We start from the raw sequence: 27,294 nt of genomic DNA on the forward strand, positions 1-27,294 counted from the left end.
ACAGCCCATGATGGTTTGGGAGGCTTTCGGGGTGGAAGGCACAACAGGTCTGCTGGCTTTTGAAATCTAATGGCTCTATTCTTCCAAAACACTCAGAAGCTAGACAAAACAGGGACATGAAATTCCCATTGTATGGAGGAGAAAAACAAGCACCTGAGAGGCTAAGTGGTTAGACCCAGGCCACACAGCCCTGGAACAGCCAAATGTAGTGAGCCCCCAACCCAAGACCCCACTTACCCCAGCTGAGTGTCCTCAGTGTCCAGACAGAGATTCTTGGAAACATCGTCCCCCTCTGCCAGCCCACCAGCCCTCCAGGGCCTGGACTCTGTAGAATCTTCCAGAATATTTGAGTCTGGCCCCAGAACTAGGCCATTGGTGAAGGAAAGGCCAAGGCTGAGACCATGGAGAGCTATGTCCGGGCCCTGTGTGGGCTCCTCAGTGTCCACCAGAGTGCCCCTCATCTCGTGCACTGGGTTGTTGTAGCTACTGTTCAGGTCCTGGCTGTATGCCATTCCATTCTGGACCCCAGGTTCTTCCTCGGACTCCAAGCTGGGGTCCCAGGCAGGACCACTTTCCCCAGGTAGTACAGATGGAAGCTTATCCTCATCCATGGCTGCCACTACTTCCTTCCCGTGCTGATTGCTCCTGGAACTCCCCTAGACCCGGAGGGGAATGAAGAGATGAAGAGATGAGTCAGACAGGACAGGTGCCAAGGGGTCTAAAACCCAGCACGACCAGCAGCCTGCCTGGGGACAGGAGGATGGCGAGATGATCTTCTCAGGATCTCCTGGCTGGAATACGGGTCAGGCTGTGGCACCCTAGGGCAACAGTCCCACTCAGGCCAGCTCATCTCTCCCCTGAGCTGCATTCATCCTGTGTGCCCAGTCCTGCCTTCCCTGTTACCTCTTACTTGTCTCTGTTGTGCCCTCCAGAATCCACCAAAGCCCTGTGAGAAAAATCCAGGTTGGGAGGAACTAGGAAAGGGTCCAGGACTTCTCCAAACCCCCTCCCTTTCCTGCCTGTGTATGAGGTAAGCAAAACTCCAGGCTGACAGCAGCCGGTCCCCTTGTTTCTTTCCAAGTTCTCACCCTGATTCCAGGAGCCAGAGAAGAGTGAATCTGTGGGTAAATGGAGGGAAATAAGCTGGGGCTGCCTTCAGAGGGAGATTTAAGAAAGGAGACAAGGAAGTCAACAGAAGTGCAGCTTCATCAGAACCTGACGCCAACCCAGAGAAACCAACCTGAGGGCCTGGGGCAGGTATCCCAGGCCCAGCATGAGGCGCTGTCCAGGGTGCTGGGCGGGTGAGCCGCCACCCAGGACCCTCACCTACACAGTCTGCCTGTCTTCTCTGCCCAGCGCCCAGAGCCCTGGCTGTGCGAGGAGAAAGGAGGAGTGGGACCTGGGGATCCCCTCCACACCGGGGCCCCCAGAGCTCACCCAGCCTTGAAGAGGGATGCCATGGAACATTCTGGGGAGAGCACCGGAAGGGGAGAAGGGCCCTGCTCTGCCCAACTCACTGAGTGACCCCATGTGGGTCCAGGTTGGTCCTCCTTACCACCCCAGCCAAGCCTGCCCCCACTCCCCTCTGTCCTGCTTTGGGTCTGTACCTCCTCTTAAAATGAGGAGATGCATTTTTAGCTGTTATCTCCATCCCTACCCCCTTTTAAAGCTAATCAAAACCAGCCCACAATTCCCAGAGGCATGCAGCCCAAGCTAATCTCAGACAAGAGGACAGATGCAATGGGCTAGTTCTAGCTCCCCCTCAACCCTGTCTCTGCCCCTGGCCCCACCTAGCCCCTAGGCTATTTCTGTATCACCTCACCCCACCCCATGACCTTTGTTACCGGGGATACAGACCATTCCCTCTAAACAACGTCCTTCCTTCCTTCTTCAGGCCTCAGCTTCCCCCCAATACTCCCAGGCTCTTCTGAAGAAAGGGTCCTGAGGTTCAGGGGAGTCTGGAGGAAAGAGACTGGTCAGCCTTCTGGGCTGCAGCAGAACTAGTTGCAAGTACTGCAGTAATAATTTAAGTGAGATCCATTCTTCTTCTACTTGCCTGGTCTGAAGTGTCGCCTGAGGAACTTGTTAAAACAGATAAGGCCTTCCCCCAAACCTCCTAAACCAGAACCTACAGGGATCAGATATGGCAATCTTTTATTCCTTAAAAAAAAAAAAAAAACATGAGTTAGACTCCAAGAGGAACTTCCCACATAGAGAAGATGAGCCTGGATAGGAAGGTCAGTCTTCTTCTATGGGGGTTTCCAGGCCCTGGAGGGGGTATCTGCCACCACAGGACCACTTAAGATTCATTGAACCCTCGATTTTCACACATGGAGAAAAGAGAACAGGGTAAACAGGGATCTGGGGCCTCCACCCGCCACTCTGAGCATTTCTCCTAGAGTTCTGAAGATGGCAGGAGTGTAATATTTTACTTAAAAACAAATAAAAAAGCAAACAAAAGAGCAACAAAAAACATCTACAGATTAAAAAAAAAAAAAAAAAAAAAAAAAAACCCTCATGAAGATCCAGGCAGTAGACTATCTGGGCCCTGATCCTAGGACGCCAGGGATCCCAAGGGGCTCGGCACTAAGTAAGGGTTCCGTCTGGTCTGCCCTAAATCCCTGCTGCTGCAGCTGCTATTTCAGTCTGCTCCCTCCGGTTGTGTGCTGGGAGTGGGGAGAACAGGAGGTCATCTCCTCAGCTGAGATTTCTGGGTGGGGGGAGCATTTCTAAAGGAAAGAGGAGGGAGAGTGGGGACTTCTGGCTTGCTGCCTGAGTTCTAGTCCTCTGGCCTGCTTTCTGGCCCAGGGGCCTGGATGCCCATTGGATGTGGGGCACAAGGCTCCAACCCAATTCCACCAGGGCGCCTCAAGCTCCCACACCCACACATGGAGGCTGAGCTCAGCAGGACCAAGTACCTCCCTTTGGTCAGGGCTCTGTCTGAGGTCCCAGTGAAGGCTGGAATTTGAAAGCATAAAGTTTCCCCTTATGCTCTTGCTACACCAACCCCAAAGCCAAGGTTATAAACAAACCAAGGACATCTTGGGAGGCCCCTACTTCACCCCCCAACTTTCAGCAGCTGCCTCAGGCTGGCTCAAACCCTACCTGCCCTGCCTTGTCCTCCTGCAGCTGGGAGTGGGATAGAGGTTCTGCCAACACCGGGCACTGGGCCGTGTCCTCAGTTTCAGGGGGTGGGCAGACAAGGGGCAGCATTGAGCTCCTCCGGGCGGGGGGCCCAGAGTCCCTGCCTGGGCTAAGGGCCAGCTGAGCCCAGAAATAGCTGAGCCAGAACACCCCCTCTCTTTCTGAGCCCAAGAGAGGGGTGCATAAAGGGGGGCTTCTGGTCAGAGGTGTGAAAAAATACCCCAAGCCTTCACTCTGAACCATCATGTGCCCTGAGATGCGTCACTGTCCCTCTGGCCTTTAGAACCCATCTTCAGAATGGGAGCATCACCTCTGCTCTCCTCCTTCCCCAGGGCTGGTGGAAGAGCTTGAGATCGTGAATGCAACGAAAGCAGAAATCCAAGGAAGAACAAACTCCTACAGGGATCAAGGGGAAAGGTAGCTATGGTCCACTCTTCCCACCACTGCATTTAACAAATGGAGAGACTGAGGCACAGAACCAGGAAAGGCTGTGCCCAAGATTACACAGTTGAGGAGCTGGCACTACAACTCAGGGATAGCTTCCTTCTGTACCTGGATCGGCTGGAGATGCAGGAGGAGCCCACAGTTTCCCAGGCCTTCTGTCAGATCCTCCCACAAGATCAAGGGCTCAAATATTCAAGCAGGAGACTCTACCAGAAGCAGTGACCCTGCCCCCTCCAACCCTGCTGGCAAGACCAAGGGAGGAAATACAGCTGGGCCACAAGGCACTGATCCCAAGCAGAAGCCTACAAATGACAGGCTGGCAGTGGCTAGATCCCCTGCATCCTCTCTCAGCATAAACCAGGCCCTGCTCTAAGCAGGGGCTCCTACTACCCATTGCCCTTGAGATGACCTTGGGATCAGTGGCATCTTTTTCAGCTCCAACTAAGGTGGACCCAAGATAATAATAGAACACTGGCAGGGCCAGGGCTAAATGCCAAACCAGTCACTTTCTGGGTCTCAGCTGTGCCTAAGACAACCTTGTCCCCCTCCTCACTCTCCCCATGGCAGCCTGAATGAACTGTGAAAACACAAATCACATTATATCCTTCTCTCACTCGTAACCCTCCAATGTCTCCCACTGCACTTCAATTAGAATTCACCCTCCTTGGCATGGCCTAAAAAAGCCTTGTCTAAGCTGGTTCACTGCCCTCTCCCCATCCCCCACCCCATCAGCCACACTGGCCTTCTTTCTGCTCCCTGAGCTCATTCCCACCTCAGGGCCTTTGCACCAGCTGTACCCTTGGCCTAGAATGCGCTTTCCCTAGATCTCTAAATGACTGCCTCTCCTGTCACTTGGGGCTCAACTCCAATCCTGCCTCCTCAGAGAGGCCCTCTCTCAGCACCCTGTACTCTCACACTCCTCCACTGAGCATCCGATCTACCAAGCATCACTTAGCAGAACTGAAACTCCTTTTTCTATTTTCTTCCTTATTTCCTGCCATCTCCCTCAGTAGGATGTAAGTTCAGGAGGGTGGGGGCTGGGTCACCTTCACCACCTCCCCCAGAACCTAGCACCAAGCCTGGCAAACAGCGGGCACTCTTTTAAATATTTGATGAATGAGCAACCTGGAGATTTTCATCATCACTGTTATGGGCAGGAGCTAAGAGACGTTGAGGAATATGCTTAGGGTCACAAAGCTAGAAAGAGGCAAGGCTGGCATTCTGCTTGGAATGACACTGGACTGTCACAGGAATACCTTGTGTGGTGAATTCCATGTAGAGATCCAAACCAGGGACTATGGGAAGCCCAAGGAAAGGTCTGGAGCAGGGTGCCCAGCAAAGAGTGTTCCAGGGCCTGACACACTCTACAAGATAGAGGGGAGAATGCATGGGTACTGAGGCCTGTGTGCATGTCTGTGAGCAAGTCTATGGTGCATGCATTTTTGGGCACAAACATACATGCACACACATACAAACACACATGAAGGGAGCTGGGCAGCCCCTCATGTCTACCCTGCATACCCCTAGGTGATGGGGTAGAGATGAGGAGCCCACAGGCCTAGGGATAGGTTCAGGCCAGCTAGACTGACATCACTGGGCAGCTGGGATTAAAATCATTCTGCCTTGAGAGAAGCCAAGAGCCAGAAACAGACAACTCATTGCTTTGGGTTAGGGTGGGGGATGGGGAAGATAGGCACCCACACTGACCTAGTAGCATCAGGTGACTGCATGGGTTTGGGAGGAGATGGGGGAATACAGGCCCACTTGGTAGAAATGGGGATGCAGGAGGCAGAACTGAGGTGGGGAACCCATCGTGCTGAGTACTACTGAGACCAGGCAAAATCTAAGAGCCTGTGGGATGTCCAAGGGTACTTAGAGGCCAGGCAGGCTAAACATAGACGGGAGTGGGATCAGAGAAAATCATTCTGGAATGTCATTATTGAAGCAAATCTGAGACTCGGGTTTTGCCTCCAAGGTGCTAGCAGAGTTTGGGGAAATGAAACCTCTCTCTGGCCTCATTTCCCCATATACGTCAGAGATTCCAAACCATTGCCAAGTCTTGGACTTTGATCATATGATGGCACTGTGGATCCTACCCAGACTCTCACATATGTGCACAACATTTTGAGTATTTTTGAGAGGCTCAAGGACCCCTGAAGCCCATCCATATGCCGTGGGTATGAACTCCACAAAAGGGACAGTCTTTGAAGATCTCCCACCTCTGCACCCTGGACACTCACAGTGAGTTCAAGTACAAGCAAGGGCTACTTGCAAAGCAAAGGAAATGCTGGAAGCCTTTCATTGTCAGAGCTATTCCACGCCCATTGGGAGCCCACTCTGGACATCCCCATTAGTCCCACTATCCTTCCCAGAACTCTTACTACATGGACTCCCTAGCTTACCCAGATTTTTGCACATGAGCTGAGATTGTCACACATACACGAAATGTATCATCTTAAATAAGATGATCAGTGAAAAGAGCTGGCGTGTGCTAAGTGCTCAGAATGGGCTTTGGCCAGTTGTGTCCCGTGCTATTCATGGGGACCCAGTTAAGCTCCAGGACTCCCCCAGGAAAGGGCTGGGCCACTGACACCAGGAAGCTCACAGGCAGACCCCTCGGTGGAGACCCTGTCCCCCATGCTCACCATGTTCACCCCCTAAGCCTCTGCCAGTCAAGGAGTCTGGAGGTCAGAGCTCTAAGCACTGTCTCTAGGCACAGACCAGCCTGGTCACATGCCTCTTAATATCCCAACTGCTTGGGGCAGGCAGAGTAACCAGGATAATAGGAAGGGGTTGTCTACCCAGGAGTCTTAGGAACCTCCCTGCCTCCATTCCTCAAGGTGACCTTAATCCCTCCAAACCCACTGGGTCTGCCCAACTTGAGCACCTCATACAGCAAAAGGGTCTCAGACTGGGAGTCCAGGACAGTGGGTCAGTGTCCTAACTGTACAGTCAGGAAGACCTGCCTTCAACCCCCAGCTCTGCTGCCCACAGGCTCTGTGACCTCGGGAAAGCTGCCCACCTCTCTGAGCTTCAGCACCCTCCTCTGTAAAATGCGGGGTGCTAAGAGCATCTGCCTCGCGGGGCTGCAGAGATGGTGTGGGTGCAGTGCTCAGCTCAGAGCCAGGCACAAGTGCTCAGGGAGAGGTGGCAATCATTGCTTCCCAGAACCCTCTCTCAGGCTGCAGAGGAAAGGGCGGGCTGCCCTCACTGGGGATGGAATGTGCGGAAGAGCAGCACAGGATGTTCGGTGGGCCCTGCAGACACTGGCTCCTGGCAGCCTGTCAAGTGGCTTCCGAGGCAAGGGCTTCAGGGGCCCAGCCTGAGGGTGGAGGCAGGAGAAGGGTTCAATCTGGGGCCCAGGAGGCTGGCCAGATAAAGTGCCCCACCCTTACCTGAGGCAGGTGAGGCCCCTCCAGACCGGCCCCACCAACACTCCCAACTCTAGGCAAGCCTCCCTCCTCATGTCCACCTCAGGCAGAAGAGCAACTCTAGGTGCAGGTGCAGGGCCAGGGCCCTGGACTTCCCCAAAAATATGCCTGAGCCCCTCAAGGGGGTGCCAGCCCATGGTTATCAAGGAGCCCAGCATCACCCTGCTTTCTTCCACTCAGTTTGGGCCCTTGGGGAACCAGCTTTGCCTTGAGTAGTGAGCATCTGGACAGCCTTCTCTTTCTCATGGTTGGGTAGGCAGAAGTCCCCAGGGCCGTGTGCACATTTGCATCTTATCTGCATGTACCCCTCAGCCTGCTGGGATTCTCAGGGGCCTCTGGGCCCAGCTCTGCAAAGGTCCTTCCTTGACATCTTCCAACAACAACGTGCTTCTCTCCCCACCCACCAGCCACTTGGCACCCTCCTTTGCTTAGCATTTGCATACATCTGCATACCAGTTTGGAGGCCTCTCAACCCTGATGAAATTCCTGTCTGCTGTCAAATCCCAAGTCAAGTTTATAGCTGGGGCTCAACCCCCAGCTGGCTTCCAGTTGCGGGGTGAGCCCTCTGCTATCTGGGACAACAAGGGACTCGGCTGCTCTGGCTAAGAGACCGGCCATTGCTCCGTCTTCCTGAAGCTTCATAGGGTACCTGGGATTCACTCAGCTTCTTGAGCCCCATTTGACCCATGAGCCCGCAGACCGAGAGCAGAACACCAAGAACTATAATGGACTAAGCAAGCAAAGTCCTCCCAGTCATCCCTGCATCAGCTAACACACCTGAGGGTGGATCCGGGGCCTCCATCTCTGAGCAGCCACTGCCCACCCCAGCCCCCAGTCTGGCTCAACAGCCAGGAGAGATGAACCAAGAAACCTGATCCTCCTTTCTCTCTGCCCAAGTTTTACTTAACTCCTACTCCCTAGATCCTCACATTCTGTCTGCCCCCACCCCTGCAAAACCCCTCTATCTCTCTGCATCTTCCCCTCTGACCTTTCCCCTACCCCCTCCCCAACCTCATAATGCTGTTGCCCCACTTGACCCCACCCCCACAGGGTACCCTGTCATCCTCCTCTCCCCCTCTCCTCACCAGTTCCTGTCTCTGCTTTAGGACTTCAGCACAGGGTCTGACCAAGGTTGTGGTCTCCTTGAGGCAGGATAAAGGCAAGCAGCATGTGCATGAAGCCAGCAGGTGTAAAATGGGCTATAGGAGGCCGTTCCACTGTGACCGTCCGAACCCATCATTGAGAGAGTCCCTCCTATTCAGCCATAGCCCACTGCCAGAAGATGTGGGACCTGGTCAACAGCCTCACCCCTTGATGGCAAGCACATGGGGTGATGGCAAGCACAAAGGGGTATGAGAGAAAAAGGGGAGTCAGGAATGACAACAGCATCTGGGCCCTGAGCTCTGGGGAGCTCAGAGCCATTCCTGAGATGGGGAAGACTGGACAGAGCAGGTCTAGGGAGGAAGATCGGGATCTCCGCTTTGGACAAGTTGAGTTTGAAGGGTCTACTAGACACGACAGTTGAGATGTTAAAAAAGCTACTAGAGCTCAGAAGACAGCTCAAAATTGGGGGTACAAATGTGGGAACTGGCAGCACGTGGGAGGGTGTAGCCACAGAACCAGATGAGGTCGGCACAGGAGTGGAAGTAGAGGGAGACAACAGGCCGTGCAGGGACTGAGTCCTGGGACACCGCCATGTGCAGAGGTGGGGGCGGGGCAGAGCAAAAGGAAACTGAGTAGGATCAACCACGAGGCCAGAGGCAAATAAGAAAGGATATGTTGGAAGTCAAAGAGAATATTTCAGGAATTGGGAGACACTGAACGTGTCAGATGCTTCAGATGGGGACTGAGACTTGGCCACTGAGGGTAGCAACACGGAGGTCCATGGTGACCTTGAGAAGAGCAGTCAGCAGAACGGGGTGAAAGCCCAGTTGGAGCGGAGTCCAGAGAGAGAGTGGAAGGAGCGGACCAGGAGATAATGAGTCCTAACAACCCTTTTGGGGAGCTTGGCTATGAAGGAGAGTAGAGATGCAGCAGCTGCTGGATGGAGAACACAAGAGAGCCACCTTGTAAGACAGAAGAAACAAGAGCAAGGGTCTACTGATGGAAGGATCCAGAACGAAAGGAACTGACAAGGCAGGAGGGCGCCCTGGCTGCAGCAATGCCCTCGAGCAGGCACGGTGGGGGACAGACAGTGTATAGTGCACAAGGAGAGGGGCAACCTTAACCAGAGAAGGCCTCACCCCCAGGGACAGGAAGCAGGAGAGCCATGGGGGCAGGAACCAGTAGAATGTCACACTGCAAGTCTGGGAAAGTCCCTCTTGCTTCTGTTTTCTCAAAGAAGTAGGGAGCAGGGTCATCAGCTGAGAGGGAGACTGGGGAATGAGGGGCAAGGATTGAGGGTAGCAGACAAAGTGTGAAATAGTCAGCTGATAGTGGGAAAGGAGATGGCCTCAGGACCTACGGTAGGAATGCCGGACAGCGCTAAGGACTCACCTGAAGCTCACAGTTTTGAGGCAATTTCAAGTGAGACAGGTCTGGGTTGTGGATTTTCTCAGCCCTGCTCAGCTGTTCAGGGGCAGATGTAGAGTGCTGGGTGGCTGAACGTTGGATTTAACCAGGGCTGGGGTTTCACCAAGAAAGTGTGAAGAAGGGGCACCTGGGTGGCTCAGACGGTTTAGTGTCTGCCTTCAGCTTGGGTCATGGTCCCAGGGTCCTGAGATCAAACCCCACATTGGGCTCCCTGCTCAGTGGGGAGTCTGCTTCTCCCTCTCCCACTCCCCTTGCTTGTGTTCCCTCTCTTGCTGTGTCTCCCTCTGTCAAATAAGTAAATAAAATCTTCAAAAAAAAAAAAAAAGCATGAAGAAGTAAATGAGGTAAGGGAGTTGGGGATCCACACAGAAGGCGTTATTCTGAATTTTAGAGCGGCCCCGGGCCGGTGCTCAATCTCCCTCTCCTGTTGGTGCCTTAAAGCCCCCCACCCATTCCCTGCTGTGAGTCACGAGTGGCCTTTCCTCTGCCCTCATCCCAAAATGAGCTTCTGAGAGGGCGGCCACAGGCGGCCACCAACACCTGAGGAATGAGCTTCCCATACACCGTTCCTCTGACCTGGAGAGTAACGTGGATCCCACATACTCAAAACTTCATCCTCCGTCACCCTTCCCAGGCCATCACAACACAGCTCCCGACGTCGAGTCAGATCCCAGTGCCTGTTTTTTCGGCCTCCTCCATCTCTCCTTATGCTCCTCTCCACCTCCCTCCTGCCACATCCGGGTCCCAGCAGGGCCACAGCACCACCAACTCCATTCCCACCATGCATTCCCTCTACATGCCCTACAGAGCAGCCCCAAATTCAGTGCCCACCCTCTTGTCCTGGGCCACATCATGGCAGTAGGACTGGTCCTTATCCACCACACTGGCCCTGCCAATTCCCTTCCATCTTCTTCACACACACCTGTCCCATTACTCTCCTCTCTAAAGACCTTGGTGGCTCCCAGTTCTTTGGAGAAAGGGCCAGCTCATCAGCCCACATTCCAGGCCCCACTTCCTTTCTTCCTCTCTTGGACCCCTCCATCACCTCGCCCCTCACTACTTCCTGCCCCCAGTTGTGGCTCACCCCCACACCACCCCTGAGGTTGGGAGATGCTTGAAGGCCTCATCAGTGTCTGCTGAATCACCCTTCTCCAGTCAGTTTTGCTGACCTGGTGTGTGGATGACCAGGTGGGTGAAGCTTCTGGAAGTGGAAAGAGAGAGGAATGGAGTGAAACAAAGGGATTCTTTAGCCAAGTGACCTCACTTAGCTGACCGCCCATTACAGGACTCCTGATGAGAGAAGCACCGAGAAGGAGGCAAACATCGCCTATGGGATACTCTTGCCAACAAATGTTTAAGGTGGATCTACTCGTGAGCAGGCAACAAGACAAATTCAGAATGTGGGACATTCTATAGGAAGAGTGTCAATTAAAAATGACAACGTGACAAAAGACCGGGGCAGGGAAGGGAAGGCAGGGCAGTTGTTCCAGATCAAAGGAGACATAACTAACGGTGATGTGTGATCCTTGAACAAAACTTATTTTTAAAACAGCTATAAAGGACATTACTGGTACAACGAGAGGAATTTGAGTATGGATTACACACTAGGTTAAACTTTATCATGGTTAAACTTCTTGAGTATGACAATATACAGTCATTATGTAGAAAAACGTCCTTGTCTCAAGAAACTCATGCTGGATTATTCAGAGGTGAAGTGTTAGGGTATCTGCAACTTACTTTCAAAAGATTCGGAGAGAGAAACACAAATATGTTTTTATGTTTTATGCTCTGATTCGGTAAAATGTCAACAGTGGGTAGATCTAGGTCTCTAGGGGAAGGGTATATAAGTGGATGTTCATTGCACTACCAGGTGTGATGAGACAAAAAATTAGGGGGGAAGGAAAGGAGTGGAGGGACACACTCCAAAGAGGGAAGCTCAAGGCCCCACTTGCCTGGACACAAGGCAGAGAGGCAGTCCTGCATTCCAGCAGGCCATGGCTGGATGCTAGGGTCAGCTGGGGCCAGGCAGGCACAGCACTGGAGTGGCTCACCACCTAAAAAGGGTCAGCTCCCAAGGAAGACTTACCAGCGAGCAGACACACTTAGAAGGACGAGGGCCCTACAGGAAACAACCAGATCCCAGGGAGACCAGCAAGGCAGCCCTGCCCTACCTCTGCCTGAGCTGTGGCAAGAAGCCAGGTGCAGCCCAGGCTCACCACTCCCCCCAAACACCCCTCAAGGGGCGACAGTCTGAGTGTATCCTCCTGTGTGAGGAGCCAGTCTAAATATGGAGCCCCAGACATAAGATGCCGCTCAAAACAGATTTTCCTGGAAAAGACCATCTGGCAAAGGATGTCTAGAACATCTTCCGTCATGGGAGCCAGTGTCATTTTCCTGCAAGCAAATGTCCTGAATGGGAATGCCTTGATCCCACCTCTCTAGAAGACCCTAGCTTAGTGCCTCAGTCTCCCCCAAGGTCACTCCCTTGCTCCAGACCGAAAGGCACGCAGTCACCTCCCTCCTAACTTGCATCTCAGGGAAGAAGAAAATGAGACTGGGGACAGAGGTCTGAGCAGCAAACAGTTCTGCTCAGGTACAAATCCTCATTCTGCCACTTACTAAGTGACGCTGAACAGGCAACTTCTCCCTGAGCTTCAGTATCCACCTCCACAAAATGGGAATACTAGCAGGATCTCCCTCTAAAGCCGGTTGAATGAGAGCACTTAGCCAGTGGAAGTGCTCTATATACGGAAGCTCAGCAGGGTCATGTCCCCCGCTCAGAGACCCTCTCACTGCTCTCAGTATATCTCCCTATACATTGGAGAGAGGGAGCTCTTGGGTGGGCAGGTCCCTCCTCCAGAGATAGGAGGTGAGCAGGGGAGGGCAGCTGGCCTATCTTATTGATTCAGAGATCCCAGGTCACAGAACTTGTAGCTTCCCTGGGAGGCAGGGCTTCTAACCTTCCAGTGGGGGTGGAGAATGACTGTATTTGCTCAGGGATAGGGGTTGGGCTTGGAGGTAGTCACAATGCCCCTTCAAGCTGCCTGAATACCCCCCAATAAGTTGCTCTTGCATGCTGGGTCTGGAAGGAGTTAGGGAAACCTAAGAAAGTTCAAATGCCTCTCCTTAGACCCAGGCTGCCCATCTGCCCTGGACAAACCCTGAGCCCTCTCCCTGCTCTCCATTCACCCACCCACCAAGCTCAGCCTGGCTTATCCTGAGCCTGCGAAGAATTTCAGACCCACTTCCATTGTGGCTACCACTTCTGTTCCTAGTTTCCTTCCAGGGTCCCCCCCCCAAGATGGCCCCAAGACAAAGGGGTAGGCTGGAGCAGTGCCCCCCCCCCGGGGCCTGAGTGGAGACAATGTCCCTAGCTCTGATTCAGGGAGTCCCCAGATTTCTCCAGGGACAGCAACAGTCAGAATACCTCCTCTTAGGAGGGGTCCAGCTGGGCAGGGTAGTCCCCACATCTGGATTCCCTGCCCCACCCCAGCCCCAGCAGCGGGCTCTAAGGACCCCTCCCTCCCTGCGGCTGCCACGGCCATTATGGGCCTTCTCAGCCTTGCCCGCTGCCTGCCACGCCCCCACACAAGCCCCTTTTCTAGCAGCAGAGTCCAGAGCTGGGAAGGTCTGGCGGACAAGCCAGGCTGTCAAAGTTAGGAAACTGGAAACAGAAATAAATCCTCAAAGCTGCTCCGTGGTAAAGGTAGCTGCCAGCAGGCCCCGGCAGCCACCCAACCCCCTGGGTCCCCTGCCACCAAGCTGCCATTGGCACCCCATCAACACACACATGTAGCTCAGATTATACAAAAGGGGGGGATCGGGAGGCAGAGCCCAGAAGGCAATCACCCAGCCTGGCCCTGACTGGCCCTGCAGGCTGGCCTGGGGTTCTCTGGTGGCCCCCCCTCTCCCTGGCCCAGACCTGGCCATCCCCGGGCTTCCTCTCCCAGCCCCATCTCCATGACAACCGTATCCTTCGGATGCTCCAGCCGCCACGGAATTGATCTCAAAATGTAGCTTTGTTAGCAGACCCCGGCGGGCATGGAGGGCGGAGGGCGGCGCCCTCCAGCATGCGTTTCCCCCCAGCAACCCCACCTGGCCCCCAACCCCACTTTGGGAGAGGCGGGGTCCCGGGAACGAGGGCCCTTGGGACCAGGTGGCCCCGCGGCCCCACTTACCGCTCCTGGTCCCAATCGCTGGGTCCAGCCTCTCACGGCGGTGCCATGCGGAGGCCTCTGCCGGACTGACCGTCCCGCTCCGCCTCTGCCTGTCGGGACTCCCCGCGCCCGCTTCAGTCCCTTCAGGTGTCAGAGCCGAGGCTGTTGGAGAAGCTGAGCAGAGATGGGGGGACGGACGGCAGGAGGGAGGGAAGGGAAGGAAGGAGAGAAGGAGGGAGGGAGGAGCGGGAAGGGCGGGGAAGGGCGGGGGAACTGCAGGCGGGCGGGTAGCGGGAGCAGAGCCCCAGGCGACAGCGGCCACTCTGGCTAGCCCGCCAGCCACACCTCCGCCCCCAGGTCCCCACTGTGTGCCCTGACCCGGCCAGGGAGGGTGTGGCCAGCCCCTTTCCGTACAGCCCCACGCCCCGGCCCTTTAAGAAAGTGGGGGAGGGGAGCGCTGCGAGGTTCCGCACCAGCCCCCCCTCGCCCAGCGGGGCCCCAGCTGTCCTCTAACCCTGGGTCAGACCCAGCCACCGCTCCCCCCACCCTGCGCTGCAGGACCCTTAGCCTCAGACCCTCAGGCTCGGCTCAGCCCTCCTCCAACTGAAGGAGGGAACAGATCCTTGTCCTGCTCCAAAGGTCTGTTCCTCCACAAACTCTTTGCCCTCCTCTCCCCGCACAAGCCTGGAGACATCCTACCTGGGGTGGGGGAAGAGGTGGACCATCTCATAGATCGGTAAACTGAGCCTGCCCTACCTACCTACCTACTGAGACAGAAGGATGGACAGACCTGAGCCATGGGGTGAGAAGGGGGTGGTGAGGACAGAAGATCAGACAAAGCAGAGAGAACCTGAGGGAGGAAGAGGGGAAGGGTGGATCCAATCAAGAATGCAGACTCCCAGCACCTGGTCAGGGGGATAGGCTGCCTAGGCAGAGAGATACAGATGCTGTGGGCTGTGAAAATCATCTCCGCAGGACCTGCCCCACAGTTCCCCTCATGCTGGTCACCATCTTAAAGACACCCCACCCCACCCCGCCCAGGATCCTAGCTCTGAAGAACAAATGTGAGAGGAATGCACCTGGACTAGACACCCAGATGGACTTCCTAGCCTTGAATCTCCTGCAGGGCAAGAGGCCACCTCTCACATAGGCAATAATGGGCCCCCACCTGTAGGGATCTACAGAGACCAGAAGCTGTGGGAACAGGGGAGGGTGAGCAGGTCCAGTTCCACTAAAGAGGGAGATCAGGGTAGAGTCAGCCCTACCACAGAAAGCCACTTTCTACAACTTTCCTTCCACTCCAGCCCCAGGAGCTGTTCACTGCACTGGACTCCTTGCCATCTCTAGATCTTTGCAGGTGTTCCACCCTCTGCCTGGTCAGGCCTTGATCCTGCTGTGCCTGTTGAACTCCTACCCAGGCCTCAAATCCCTGCTTAAATGCCCCTTTCCCAAAGAAGCTTTCTCTGACCTTCTTTTTACCCATACACACACAGAATTAGGGGCCCTCTTAGGGAGCAGAGGGTGAGAGAGGGAAAGGATTTGCTGATCTATTAGGGGTGTCTAAGCTGTGCAGGATGGAGTAATTGGAGATGCAAGGTGCAAGCTGTGATTAGTCTCCTCCCTCTTCAAGCTGGGCCGCAGCTGAAGCTGGGGTTTCACCAACCATGGTGACATGGTGACACCTCCGTTATTAACTGTACATCCACCATGTGCCAGAGTCCATAGTACATGCCTTTCATGTGTTACATTTAACCCTCAGAACAATCCTATAAACCATTTTACAGATGAGAAAGCTGAGACCAAAAGTACTGGCCGCTTGCTTAAGGTTCCAGGAGGTCTGATCCTGTGGACGCAGCTGGGCAGTTGAGAAACCACTCGGCCCACAACTCTTTGCTGCCCATCAAACCCGAGGAGATTGCCACAGAGCCCAGAAACAAGGGGGCCACTCTATTTCAAGTGCCCAGGATCTTTTTGGAGGGCACAGAGGGAACATGGCTTCCATGCTGTCCTGCCCTCTAACCTTCTGCCCTCTGCTACCTGTAGGTAGGGATGGGGGACAACCAACAGGAACCATGGGCAAAGAAGGAGTCACAGGGCTGTTTCCCCATGCTCAGGACCCATGACCTCAAGTCACAGCTGGACAACATTTCTGAGCCTCCACTTCCTCAACTACGCAGTAAGGATGGTAATATCCCTCTCTTGTGGGGCTGGGGTGGGATGAAAGGAGCTGTTATGCTCAGTGCCCACCCACCCACCCAAGACCTGGCACCCGAGGCATTCAAAGGGCTGTGGTTATTCCAGCTGTAACAGGGGACTTACTCATGGAATAATTGTTTACTCTCTGTTCACCTAGATGGATTGCGAGCCCCCTGAAAGCAAGGTCTTTCTTCTTCACAAGGTATGCTCAGTACCTAATGCGATAGATAACTCTATGCGGAATAAAGAAAGGAGGCAGGGAGGGAGATAGAGCTGTCTCCCTGCTTAATTTGCCACACAGAACCCCATCCCTCGCCTGGGTCTGCTCCCCATGATTGGCAGCTCTGGGAGCCTGTTGCACTGGGCACGAGCTGGCCAGGGCCAGAGGCCTGGGTTCTGATCTAACCTTGTGGCTTCCTAGCTGTGCAACCACAGGCAGCTAGATCTCCTCCCTGAATCTCACTTAACCATGTAATGTGCAACTAGCCCAAAGGGCTTGAAGGGCTGTCACGAGCCCACGGATGGCCTCTGTGATAGGAGCACTGGACACAAGAGAGAGATTTACTGTGTAGCTACTTTCCCGTGTAGCTACTTTTGCCTCCTGGAAGAGTACAGTTTCAGCTAAAAGCACTACGTTCCTCAGCCTCCCTCCAGCGCAAAAAAGAATCAGCAGCTTCTCCTGCTTCCTCCAAGTGACACCCTTTCCTTCTCCTCGACCTTTCCCTGCTCACCTGAAGGTGATTCTCAGGAAGGCAGGTGCTAGAGGCTGAACAGGGGCAAGGGGCCCAGTTCCCAGCCCATGCAGCCCAGCACAGCCTGCCAGGAGGAGGCCTCTACCTGACCTCCTGCCTCCCCAGACCCAGGCAGGGCCTCCTCCTCTTCCTCACCCCGAACAGAGTGGTGCGTCCAGGGAAGAAAAGAGGCCAGGACCCAAGACCCGGCACCAGGAGAAAGGCATATGGGTCCAGAGGGGGTTTGGCGCAGAGAGCTCCTGCAACACCCAGGGCTCCCATCTTCCAGCTGGTAGACTGGGGCCAGGGAATGAGAGGCTGGGTAGGGATTCTGCAGGCCAATCCTGGAGGATTCAGTGAGCACCTGCTGTGCACCCAGCTATGCTCCAACCCTGCCCGTGCCCCTTTGCCCCCAAGATAAAGCCTCCAGCCCACCTGTCCAGTGTTCTCTCTTGACACCTCACACTTCAAATGTGATGCTCTAGGACCCCACCCACCTTAGACACCACAACCATTTCTAATAACCTCACTTTGCTTATGCTGGTCCCCTGCCTAAGATGCCTTCTCTTCATTCACTCTCTCTTGCTAATTCCTCCCAACTCTCCAGCCCCTTCGAGCTATTGGGCCATTCGTTTTCCCCCATTATAGCAAAGCTCTTTGAAGAAGTTGTCCATGCTCTCCAATTTCTTTCCCATTCTCTCTTGAACTCACTTCCATCTGACTCTCATCCTCTCACCCACACTTATTCCACTGACGTTGTTCCTCAAAGTCACCAACACAGCTAATGAGTACAGATGTACAGGTTGGACACTGCGCCAAGGCACCTCGGGTACATAAGGGGCGGAGAAGGAGCAGAAATCCAGCTGTGCCTGGTACAAGGCTACATCATGCTGGGAAGAGACACCTTTTCTTTTACACTGAGGTATCTCCCTTTTGTGTGCCTGCACACTGGGTCCACCTAGAAGAGCTGCCTCTTTCTCCTGTTTGTACAAAGGGACTAGATATACTGACTGGGGCCTGGTCCCTAGTGACCACTGTGATGTCAAATCCAAAAGTCAATTCTCGTACCTCATCTTAACTTATTGGCAGAATCTGCCACACTAGATCACCCTCCCTCCTTGAAACAGTTCCTCCTGCTGGCTTCCAGGATGCCTGTTGCCCTCCAGTATCCCTGCCTGTACCTTGTAAACTTTTCAGCTGATTCCCTATGAGATCTACTTTCAAAACACATCTCCAATTGTCCACTGCCCATCATCTGGCAGCAGCCACCATCGCCTTTCACCAGGATTGTTATTGTCGTCTTCTCAGTGGTCCCCCTGCTTGCACCCCATCCCACTACTGATATTCCCAACATGTCACTAAGAGTTAAAGCAAAGCCTTACAATGACTACAGGTTCCTACATAATCTGGGCCCCACTACCTGTCTGACCTCACTCCTTTCTAGCCACAGGGGCCTCCTCGCTGATCCTCTAACACATCAGGTACATTCCCACCTCAGGGCCTTTGCACTTGCTATGCCCTCTACCTGCAACTCCTCCCCCAGGCGGCTGCATGGCTTACCCCTCACCTCCTTTAGCTCTCTACCTAAAATACCACCAGTCTCCCCTTGGCCTGCTTGCTTTTCCTCCAGAACATAGATTTATATCCTACATACCTACTTGCTTATTCTGGTTATTATCTGTCTTCTTACCACTACTATCATCACTAGACTGTAAGCTCCAGGAGAGCTGGAAATCTGTTCACCTCTGTACACCCAGGGACTAGAACATTGCCTGGCACATAGCATGTACTCGGGAAAACGCTCAGATAATGAGCACACCAGCAGATAAAGAAAGAAAATAACTACAGATACTAATATGTACTCTGAAAAAAAGAAAATGGGGATGTGACGACCCCTAGCTAGAAGAATGGGAGCGCCTTCAGCCAAGTGGCCAGAGGAGGCCTCGCTAAGGATGGGTCCCCAGACTGGGCACATGCCCTCTGGGCTCACACAGCACCATCTCCCCCATCACAGCACACCTCACTGTGCCATTACTGTCCAGGCTGGATAGTCCATAAGGGTAAGGACCCTTCCCACTCTTCTCTGGGTTCCCACTTCTTCCAGAGCCTAGGGCCCATACAGTAGGCACTCAAAGGGTGATAAAGCCAAAGAACGGAGGGATGAGAGGTCATGGTGAGATCCATGCATGAGTCACAAAACTGTGACGGAACCCACGTTAGGGAAGCTGTGCAGTGAGGAAAAAGCAGGAAGCCACAGAGGCCTCGGGTGGAATCCTCAGCACCTCGGGATCTTCTCTGTATAATCCCCCACATTACCTAAGACTTCTATGTTAGCTGAGAGGGAGTGTGGGGAGGAAAAGCCATTCTTACTGGCCATCCCGTGGCCAGGACGATGATGATTCACCCATATGTTCAACAAACCTTTACTGAGCAACTCCTGCCTATCCTGTGCCAGGCCGCTGGAGGAGAGGGGCGGGCCCAGACAAAGTCCCTCCCTCCGCAGCTCACAGCCTATCAGATGATTTCCCAGAGGAAACACCCCTGTAGGATGAGCTTCCAGGAGCAAGCGACTTGTCTGCTTCACCCTAATTATCACGAAATGAGATCAATTTTTAAATACGAGTTTTAGGAGTCTCCTACCTACTACATCCCCGGACTTTGAACTCCAAAGGACAGGAACTGGGTCTTGCTACTGCTGGATCCCCTAGCATCAAGCACGGGCCTGGAGCATTGTTGGAGCTCAATAAATACTTGCTGAATGCACGGATGAATGAAGGAATGAGTGGGAGGATATAAGCGGAACCTGCGGACAGCAGAGATTTGGTCTTGCAGCCAAGTGAAGGACACGTGGGGAAAAGGCCACAACAGCTGAGCAGGCCTGAGATGCTGGAAGGTCTTCGGTAGAAGAGCAACGCCAGGGACAGGAGGGAAAGGAGAGGGGAGACTGCTCAACCTCTAAGAGTTGCCTGTCCTGCCCCCACCCCCCAGCAAACAGGGCCCTGCCAGCACTGGTCCAGGGCTAGTGGACAAAACCCCATAAGGAGTGCCAGGGACTTGGAGTACCTAGAGCCAGCCGGCTGTGGGCCCAGGGCACAGGCAAAGCCTGGCCCAGAACTTTGTCTGAAGGCCTTTGTGGGCCTCTGGGAGCCTGTCCAGGAGGATGCCGGGAACTGGCTAGGGTACTATGGGGTGAGCACTGTCTTGCTTCCGGAGGTCCAGCTGACCCTCCAAGCCTGGGTTATGGGGGATTAGCAAGAGGATCCCTGTCTGCCGCCCAAATCCTTATCCTTGGAGAGAAAACACCACCTTAACCCAGGAAGTCCTGGCTCCTAGGATTAGAGTAGCCAGCGGATCTCATCCTGGTAACTGAGACCCAGGGAAGAGGCAGCTCCGCTAAAGGATGCAGAAAGTTCGGGTTGAAGCTGACCCTCCCCTCACCCAGCTTTCGTCACCAACCTCCCCTTCCCCGCTGTCAGGAAGCCTAGCGACAGAGAAGAGGGAACACGCGGACTCCTGGCCTGGGAGGCGCCTCCAGCCCCAAGTTCCCGGGAGGGCGTGCTCGGGACTCCTGCGAAGCCCAGGAGGCTCTCTGCTTCCCTCTGCTGGCCGCATCCAGAATTACCAGAGCGTCCCGCATCACCAGGCCAAGCCGGGTACCTGGGTGCTCCGTGGCGGGCAGCCCCCCTCTCAATCATTCATTAAGAGAAGAGACTAGAGATCATATGGGTCATCCCCCTGCCTCAGCACTAGGCCCAGCCGTGCCCCGAGGTCCAGCCGCAGGCCCTCTCTAACCGGCCTCCGTGCTCGGATGTTCGCTCCTTCTGGCAGTCCCTTACCAGGTCCAACCTGAGTATTTTCTCAACTTGACCCAGGCTGTCTCCGAAGGCCACGCTCTTCCAAAATACGGATGGAAAACTGAGGCTCCACCGACTATGCCATAGTGACCCAGGCTCCGTCTTCTTTGGAACTGAGGGGAATGCAGGTACCTCCCACCACCGCAGCTGGTAAGGCGGGAGTCTAACTAACCCGCCGAGATCCGACGGGCCGCCCTGCCCAACCCCTTCCGGAGCCCTTATTTAAACAATCCAGCCAAGAATGAGCTCTTTTGGGGTCAGGGCGTCACCTGCTGGTGGCTATGAGAACTGCACCTGCCACGCTAGGCACAACCACTGGCCAGAAAAGATCTCCGATAATAATCCAAGCAGCTGATTTTTATTAAGAGTGTTCCGTGAGCCAGGTTCATACTGAGTTCTTGGCATTATCTCACTTCACACATTATCTCATTTCATCCACACAGAAACACGAGGAGGTAGACAGCATTCACTCCATCTCACCTGTGAGGATCTTGCAGCTGGGAAAGTTAAGTGTCCTACCCCAGAACACACCTCTAGCAAGTGGCAGAACCCAAGGAGACCTCGTTTAAGTGCACTGGGGCAGGATGGAAATGACAGACCAGGAGTTAGCTCTTTGGGGAGGAGCTCCACCGTCCTACTTCCCACCCAAACTTGGGCACAATCCATCTCAGCCTAGCTTGCTCCTGGCAGAGCTGGATCCGTCTGGCCTGCACCAGTAGGGTCCATGCCCCTCTCCCCTGACAGAGTGAGAGCTTGTGTAGTGCAGAGCGAACGCAAATCTGCTCCCTTTTCCCCTCCATGCAGCACTAATAATTGACTGCTAGCCCCACCCCCAACTTGAGACTGCCTCTGGGGCCACCCATTCCACACATGTTGCAGACCCTACGCTCAGCCCCTTCCTCACTTCCCAGTTAATGAGCTGCAGCAGGCACGGTGTAAGTGGTAGCAAGGGACAGAAACCAGCTTCCAAAAAAAGAGGCTTAAGTGAATGAAAAATCCCAGGACCAGAGCCAGCTGCAGGTAGTACTGTCTCTAGGCTCCCAAATGTCTTTCTCCAAACCTGTAGCCCAGTATTCCTCTATGTTGGCTCCATTTCCAGGCAGGCTCTTCCCAAAAAGTAACCTCTGAGCTTATATCTACCTTTGAGGGAAGAAGCCTTCTCTATCCCAAGGATATAAGCCAAAGTCTCAAAATTCAATCTCATTGACCCAGCCAGTGATATAGACCCAGGCCTGAGTCAATCACTGTGGCCTGCAGGGTTCCTGCTCCCCTGGGAGTGAGGAGTGGGGTCAACCCAGGAGATCCATATGCCCTGGTCGGGAGAGCAGAAATGTCCCAAAGGCAAACAAGGGGGGAGTTACCAGGAGCAGGCAGACGGCTGCTGCACAGCAAACAGCATTCATGTCCATTGACCCCCAGCCACACCAGAAGCCCACCCTTTCTTGGTTCCAATGTCTTTTTAGATTGCAGACCCCTTCCCAAATTATCACACTTTCTTTCTTCATTCCTTCTTTCAACAAATTTTTATTGAACCCCTGCATGTACCAACCACTATACTAGGTGAATCAGAGAGGGAAATCCATGGCCTCCAGGAACACATCTAGCGGAGGTGAGACTAGAAAAGAAACAATAAATACAAGAAATAAATAAAACTTGTAATAGAGACAGTGGCAAGTACTACAGGAGGAAATATGCCAGCATAGAGAGGATAAGGAGGGTGGGCAGGGTGAGAGGTATCGCAGCTTCAAACAGAACACTACCAGAAGACTCTGAAAAAGTGAATTTAAGGAAAGATAAGAAAGGGGTAAAAGAATCTGTCATGTAGACATGGCGGGGAGGGAGGTTTCCAAGGACCAGGAATAGCCAGCACAAATGCTCTGAGATGGGAGTGTGCTTGGCTTGTTCTTGGAACAGCAAGGAGTAAAGGGAACAAACAGAGCCTGTAGGGGGAGAGGCACAGAGATGGCAGGGACCCAGTGATGTAGAGCTGTGCCACCTGTGTGAGGGTTACAGCTTTGACTCTTAGTGGCATGAGGAACCACCCAAAATCTGGGGCAAAAAAACTGACCCGATCTGAGTTGTATTTTTCTTTTAAAATATTTATTTATTTATTTATTTATTTTGACACACAGAGAGATCACAAATAGGCAGAGAAGCAGGTGGAGAGAGAGGCAGAAGCAGGCTCCCTGCTGAGCAGAGAGCCCGATGTGGGGCTCAATCCCAGGACCCTGAAACCATGACCTGAGCCAAAGGCAGAGGCTTAACCCCCTGAGCCACCTAGGCACCCCCTGACTTATATTTTTAAGGGATCCCTTTAGTTGCTGTGTTGGGGATAGACTGGAGGGGTCAGGGCTGAGCCTAAAGACCAGTTAGGAGGTTACTGTCAAACTCCAGGACTGAGGAGGTAGTCGTGGAGCTGGGGAGAATTAAGCAGGTTCTAGATGTATTTCGAAAGTAAATCCAATAAGATGAGTTGAGGGATTGGGTGTGGGGTATAAGAAAAAGAGAAGTCAAGAGTGAAGGAAAATCTGAGGGCCTGAACAATGAGAAGGACAGAATTGCCAGGAACTACGGTGCAGAAGTGGGGAAGACCATGTCTGAGGGAGAAAAGCAAGTGCTCTGCTTTGGACATGTGGAGTTTGAGCTTTCAGTCACCCAAGCGGGGACGTCAGGTAGGTGGATAGAGCCATGAGAAAGGGCTGGCCTAGGTGTACATTCAGGAGGAGTAATGAGGCCACCCAGAGGTGGGGGTGCGTTTGTCAGAGGGCCAAGGATGGAGCCCTGAGAGCCTCCCACATTCAGAGGTTGGGAAGGAGAAAGGGGAGAAACAAGAACGGAGACTGAGAAGGAGCATCTGGGGGGAGATAGAAAGCAGGAGAATGTGGGGTCCTATAAACCAAAGGAAGATAGAGCAAGTCAAATGGTCCTGATGGATCGAGTGAGATGACCATGGAAAGATGACCACTGGATTTAGCAACATGGAAGTCACAGAGGTCTCTCATGGAAGTCACAGAGCCATCTGCATGGGAAGGGTTGGGGTAACCTGATTAGAAAGAGACCATGAAATAACAATTAACAAGCTTCACAGTGGCGTTATTCACAGCAGCCAAAAGGTGGAAATAACTTCAGTGTCCATTGACAGATGAATGGATAAACAAAGTGTGGTGTCTAATGCAATGGAATATTATCTGGCCTTAAAAGGGAAGGAAATTCTGGCGCATCTGGGTGGCTCAGTGGGTTAAACCTCTGCCTTCGGCTCAGGCCATGACTCCAGGGTCCTGGGATCGAGCCCCGAATCAGGCTTTCTGCTCAGCAGAGAGCCTGCTTCTCCCACTCCCCTCTCTCTGCCTGCTTCTCTGCCTACTTGTGGTCTCTGTCTGCCAAATAAATAAATAAATAAAAAGGGAAGGAAATTCTGGGGCACGTGGGTGTCTGTCAAATAAATTTTTTAAAAAGAGGGGGAAGGAAATTCTGGGGCACTTGGGTGGCTCAGTCGATTGAGCATCTGCCTTTGACTCAGGTCATGATCCCAGGGTCTTGGGATGGAGTCTGGGGTTGGGCTTCCTGCTCAGCAGGGAGCCTCCTTCTCCTTCTCCCTCTGCAACTTCTCCTGCTTGTGCCCTCTCTCTCTGTCAAATGAATAAATAAAATCTTTTTTAAAAAAGCAGGGAAATTCTGACATATGCTAAGACAGAGATGAACCTTGAAAACATGATGTGAAGTGAAAGAAACCAGACACCAAAGGACAAACATTGTATGTTTCTGCCTACAAGAAATATCCAGAATAGGTAAATTCATAGAAACAGAAAGTAAAATAGAGGTTATCAGGAACTGGGGGAGAGGGAATGGAGAGTTATTATCTAGTGGGTGCAGAGTTTTTGTTGGGATGATGAAAACATTCTAGAAATAGTGACTGTGCATTTTTAACACACCTAATGCCACTGAATCACACACTTAAAAGTGGTTAAGATATTAACTTTTATGTTATGTGTATTTTACCACAATAAAAAATAAGGTGGCCTTCAAAAAGTATCATAAAGAATTTGTTAAGCATCTGCTGTGTGCTATAGACACTGAGCCAAGACCTGGGGGCTGTAAGCACATTGGGTGCCCACATGGGCTCCAACAAGAGATATCCCCGCTCCACCTTTGTTCTTTTTATTCTTTGGGCCCCTGGGCAAGTATCTGGAGGACTGACTTGAAATGCTGGTTGTGTGGGGATTCCAGAGGCTTTTTGATGAATGCTGTCCTGAGAACATGGTGGAAAGCCACAGCTGGATCCAAGTTCCATGGCTTTGCACCTGGTGGAGTCCTCACCATCAAAGATTATGGGCCAATCAAATAGGACAAAGACAAAAGGAGATCTTCAGAAGCATGCCACCAAGCTCTGCCCTTGGGCCTGGACTTGTCTGGTCCATAGGTTTTTTGTTTTTGTTTTTGTTTCTGTGGTTGTTGTTGTTGTTGTTGTTTTACCAATAACTTGAATGAAGACCTAGAGGCATGCTCAACGTGTTTGCAGAAACTGGAAGATGGAGGAAGATGACATGAGAAGGCAGAAAGAGGCAGAAGAGTAAGTAGTTAAGATTATAATGTCTGGATCCAGACTACCCGGGTTCTAATCCCAGCTCATTTATGACTCAGTCAGCTTGGGAAAGTCACTTAACTTCTCTGTGTTTCCATTTCCTCACCTCTCAAATGGGGCTAACAGCAGCTCCCTGGTAGGGTTGTTCTGAAGTCTGAGTGGGGCAGCTCCGTGTCTGGCATGGGGTAAGTGTATGGGGGTGTGCTTCTCTCTCCCTTATCAGGCCTGGCTGGAGGTTAAGTCAAAACAAGATGGAATTTAATGAGAACAAACAGAAAAGCTGACATTCAGATTCCAACAAAGCAATTGTACAGATTCAGGGTCAAGAAGACTTGGCTGGGCATCCATCCATTCATCTGTCCCTGAGAAACAGCCCAAGGTGTCCAGTGATTTCCAGGGCAATTGCAGCCAACCCTGTTATTATGACCTTCAGTGGTATTCACTGAGATACAGCATCCAAGACCAAAGAGGTGACAACCTCATCGGGTTACACCCTTTGTCAGGGGAGGGTGGGGGCGGTATGCAAGCATTTGGTAGAAAAGTTGTACAGTTTCTCATAAAACTAAACACACAACTACCCTATGACCTAGCAATTCCACTTCTATTTCAAGAGAAATGAAAACATATGTTCACACAAGGGCTTGAACTGGAATGTTCATAGCAGCTTTATTTACAATGGCCCCAAACTGAAACCAGCCCGGGTGTCCATCGAGAGGCAAGAGGTTTAACAAACTGTTACACACCCATACAATAGAATTCTACTCAACAATAAAAAGGAGCAAACTACTGGGGCGCCTCAGTTAACCGGCTGCCTTGGCTCAGACCATGATCCCTGGGTCCTGGGATCGAGCCCCGCATATGGCTCCTTGTTCAGCTGGGGGGCCTACTTCTCCCTCTCCCTCTCTCTCTGTTCCCCACTCCCTGCCAGCTCATGCAATCTCTCTCTCTCTCTCTCTCTCTTTCAAACAAATAAAATCTTTAAGAAAAGAAAGATCTGGGCAAAGAGGTAGCTATGCGGATATTCACTACAAAATCATTATAATGGCAAAAGTTGTAAACAACTTCTGTGTCCTAAAATAGGCACTGGTTGAAGAAATCATGGTGTCCTTATGCCCCGGACACAGCAATTAAAATGGTACATCACAAATATGTGCTGAAATGGGAACACATTCTCACTACATACATAGTTGAGAAGGAAAAGCCGGTCTCTAGGGTTACCCTGCCCCTTAAGAGAGGCCTCATCCTAATCCCTGGAGTTCTCAGGGGCTTTAGTCTCTCCTTATCACAGCTGGTTCTTGCTGTCCTCTTTCCATGGAGATCTCCATTTTCCATCTGCCCCTCACCTCCCCACACACAGTCCCATTTCCCCCTTGTGGTTCCCTGGGGGTACACCCCCTTATTTCTTCACACCTCCAATGCCACCCGTCAAGGCAAGAGTAAGGGGGAGCTCATGATATAGCTGGATCTTGTAGGGGCCTTCTCCGGGGGTCCAGGATGGCAGACTTCACTCCTCCATTCTGAAAGGGGCAGTTGCCAACAAGAACCTGGGTTTGCCTTGCTCCCATGACACCAGCCCCAAGCATCTGAGAGGAGGAAGGTGATTGAAGAGGAAAGCAAATGGCTGTTGGGAGCTTGTGGGAGGGCAGTGCTCCAGGAAACTTTCCCCACCCCTCTAGCATGGCTTTCAGAAACTCAAAACTTCTTTACTATCAGAATTATTATGTCATTCTTAGAACACCTGGGTGGCTCAGTCAGTTAAGCTGCTGCCTTCAGCTCAGGCCATAATCCCAGGGTCCTGGGATCGAGTCCTCCATTGGGCTCCTTGCTCCACCGGGAACCTGCTTCTCTCTCTGCCTCTGCCTGCCACTCTGCCTGCTGTGCATGCTTGCTCTCGCTCTCTCTGACAAATAAATAAATAAAATCTTTAAGAAAAAAAGGGGGGGAATTATGTCATTCTCTTTGTCTCTTCCCTTACTCTTCCAGAGAAAACCTGTCTTCATAACCAAATGACCCTGTAAGGTGTTAAGTTAAACAGAAACTACCTTCCTTCCCTAGGGGGCCTCCCCTCCCACCAGCTTTTGCCTCCCACTTTATTAGCACACACTGGCGGCAGTCTGGAAGGACCATCTCCGAGGAGCTAAAAGGAGCGGGCTTTGGGCGGTAGGGCTGTGAGCAATTTTTCCTTGGGTGTATTTTCTAATTCCCCTATAACAAACATATGTT

The 27,294-nt window shown here is 52.7% G+C and overlaps 1 protein-coding gene across 4 annotated transcripts in view; it reads right to left on the reverse strand.

Annotated features, from left to right (window-relative positions):
* PSD2 (pleckstrin and Sec7 domain containing 2) overlaps positions 1-20,619 on the reverse strand; it is a 58,626-nt gene extending 38,007 nt beyond the window's left edge. For 2 of the 4 annotated variants that reach the window (XM_044226349.1, XM_044226335.1), the window contains exons 1-2: positions 1,858-1,967; positions 238-656 (exon numbers count right to left, since the gene is read on the reverse strand). In XM_044226349.1, the coding sequence (XP_044082284.1) occupies positions 238-656; positions 1,858-1,860 (422 nt within the window). In that variant the 5' untranslated portion in view covers positions 1,861-1,967. Of the gene's footprint in view, positions 1-237; positions 657-1,857; positions 1,968-13,729; positions 13,904-20,471 lie in introns of those variants that run through there. The other 2 variants (XM_044226342.1, XM_044226338.1) reach the window with 2 other exon arrangements.
* Positions 20,620-27,294: the final 6,675 nt, after the last annotated feature.

Source organism: Neovison vison, chromosome 1 (assembly GCF_020171115.1).
Source record: "Neovison vison isolate M4711 chromosome 1, ASM_NN_V1, whole genome shotgun sequence".
NCBI classification, from domain to species: Eukaryota; Metazoa; Chordata; class Mammalia; order Carnivora; family Mustelidae; genus Neogale; species Neogale vison.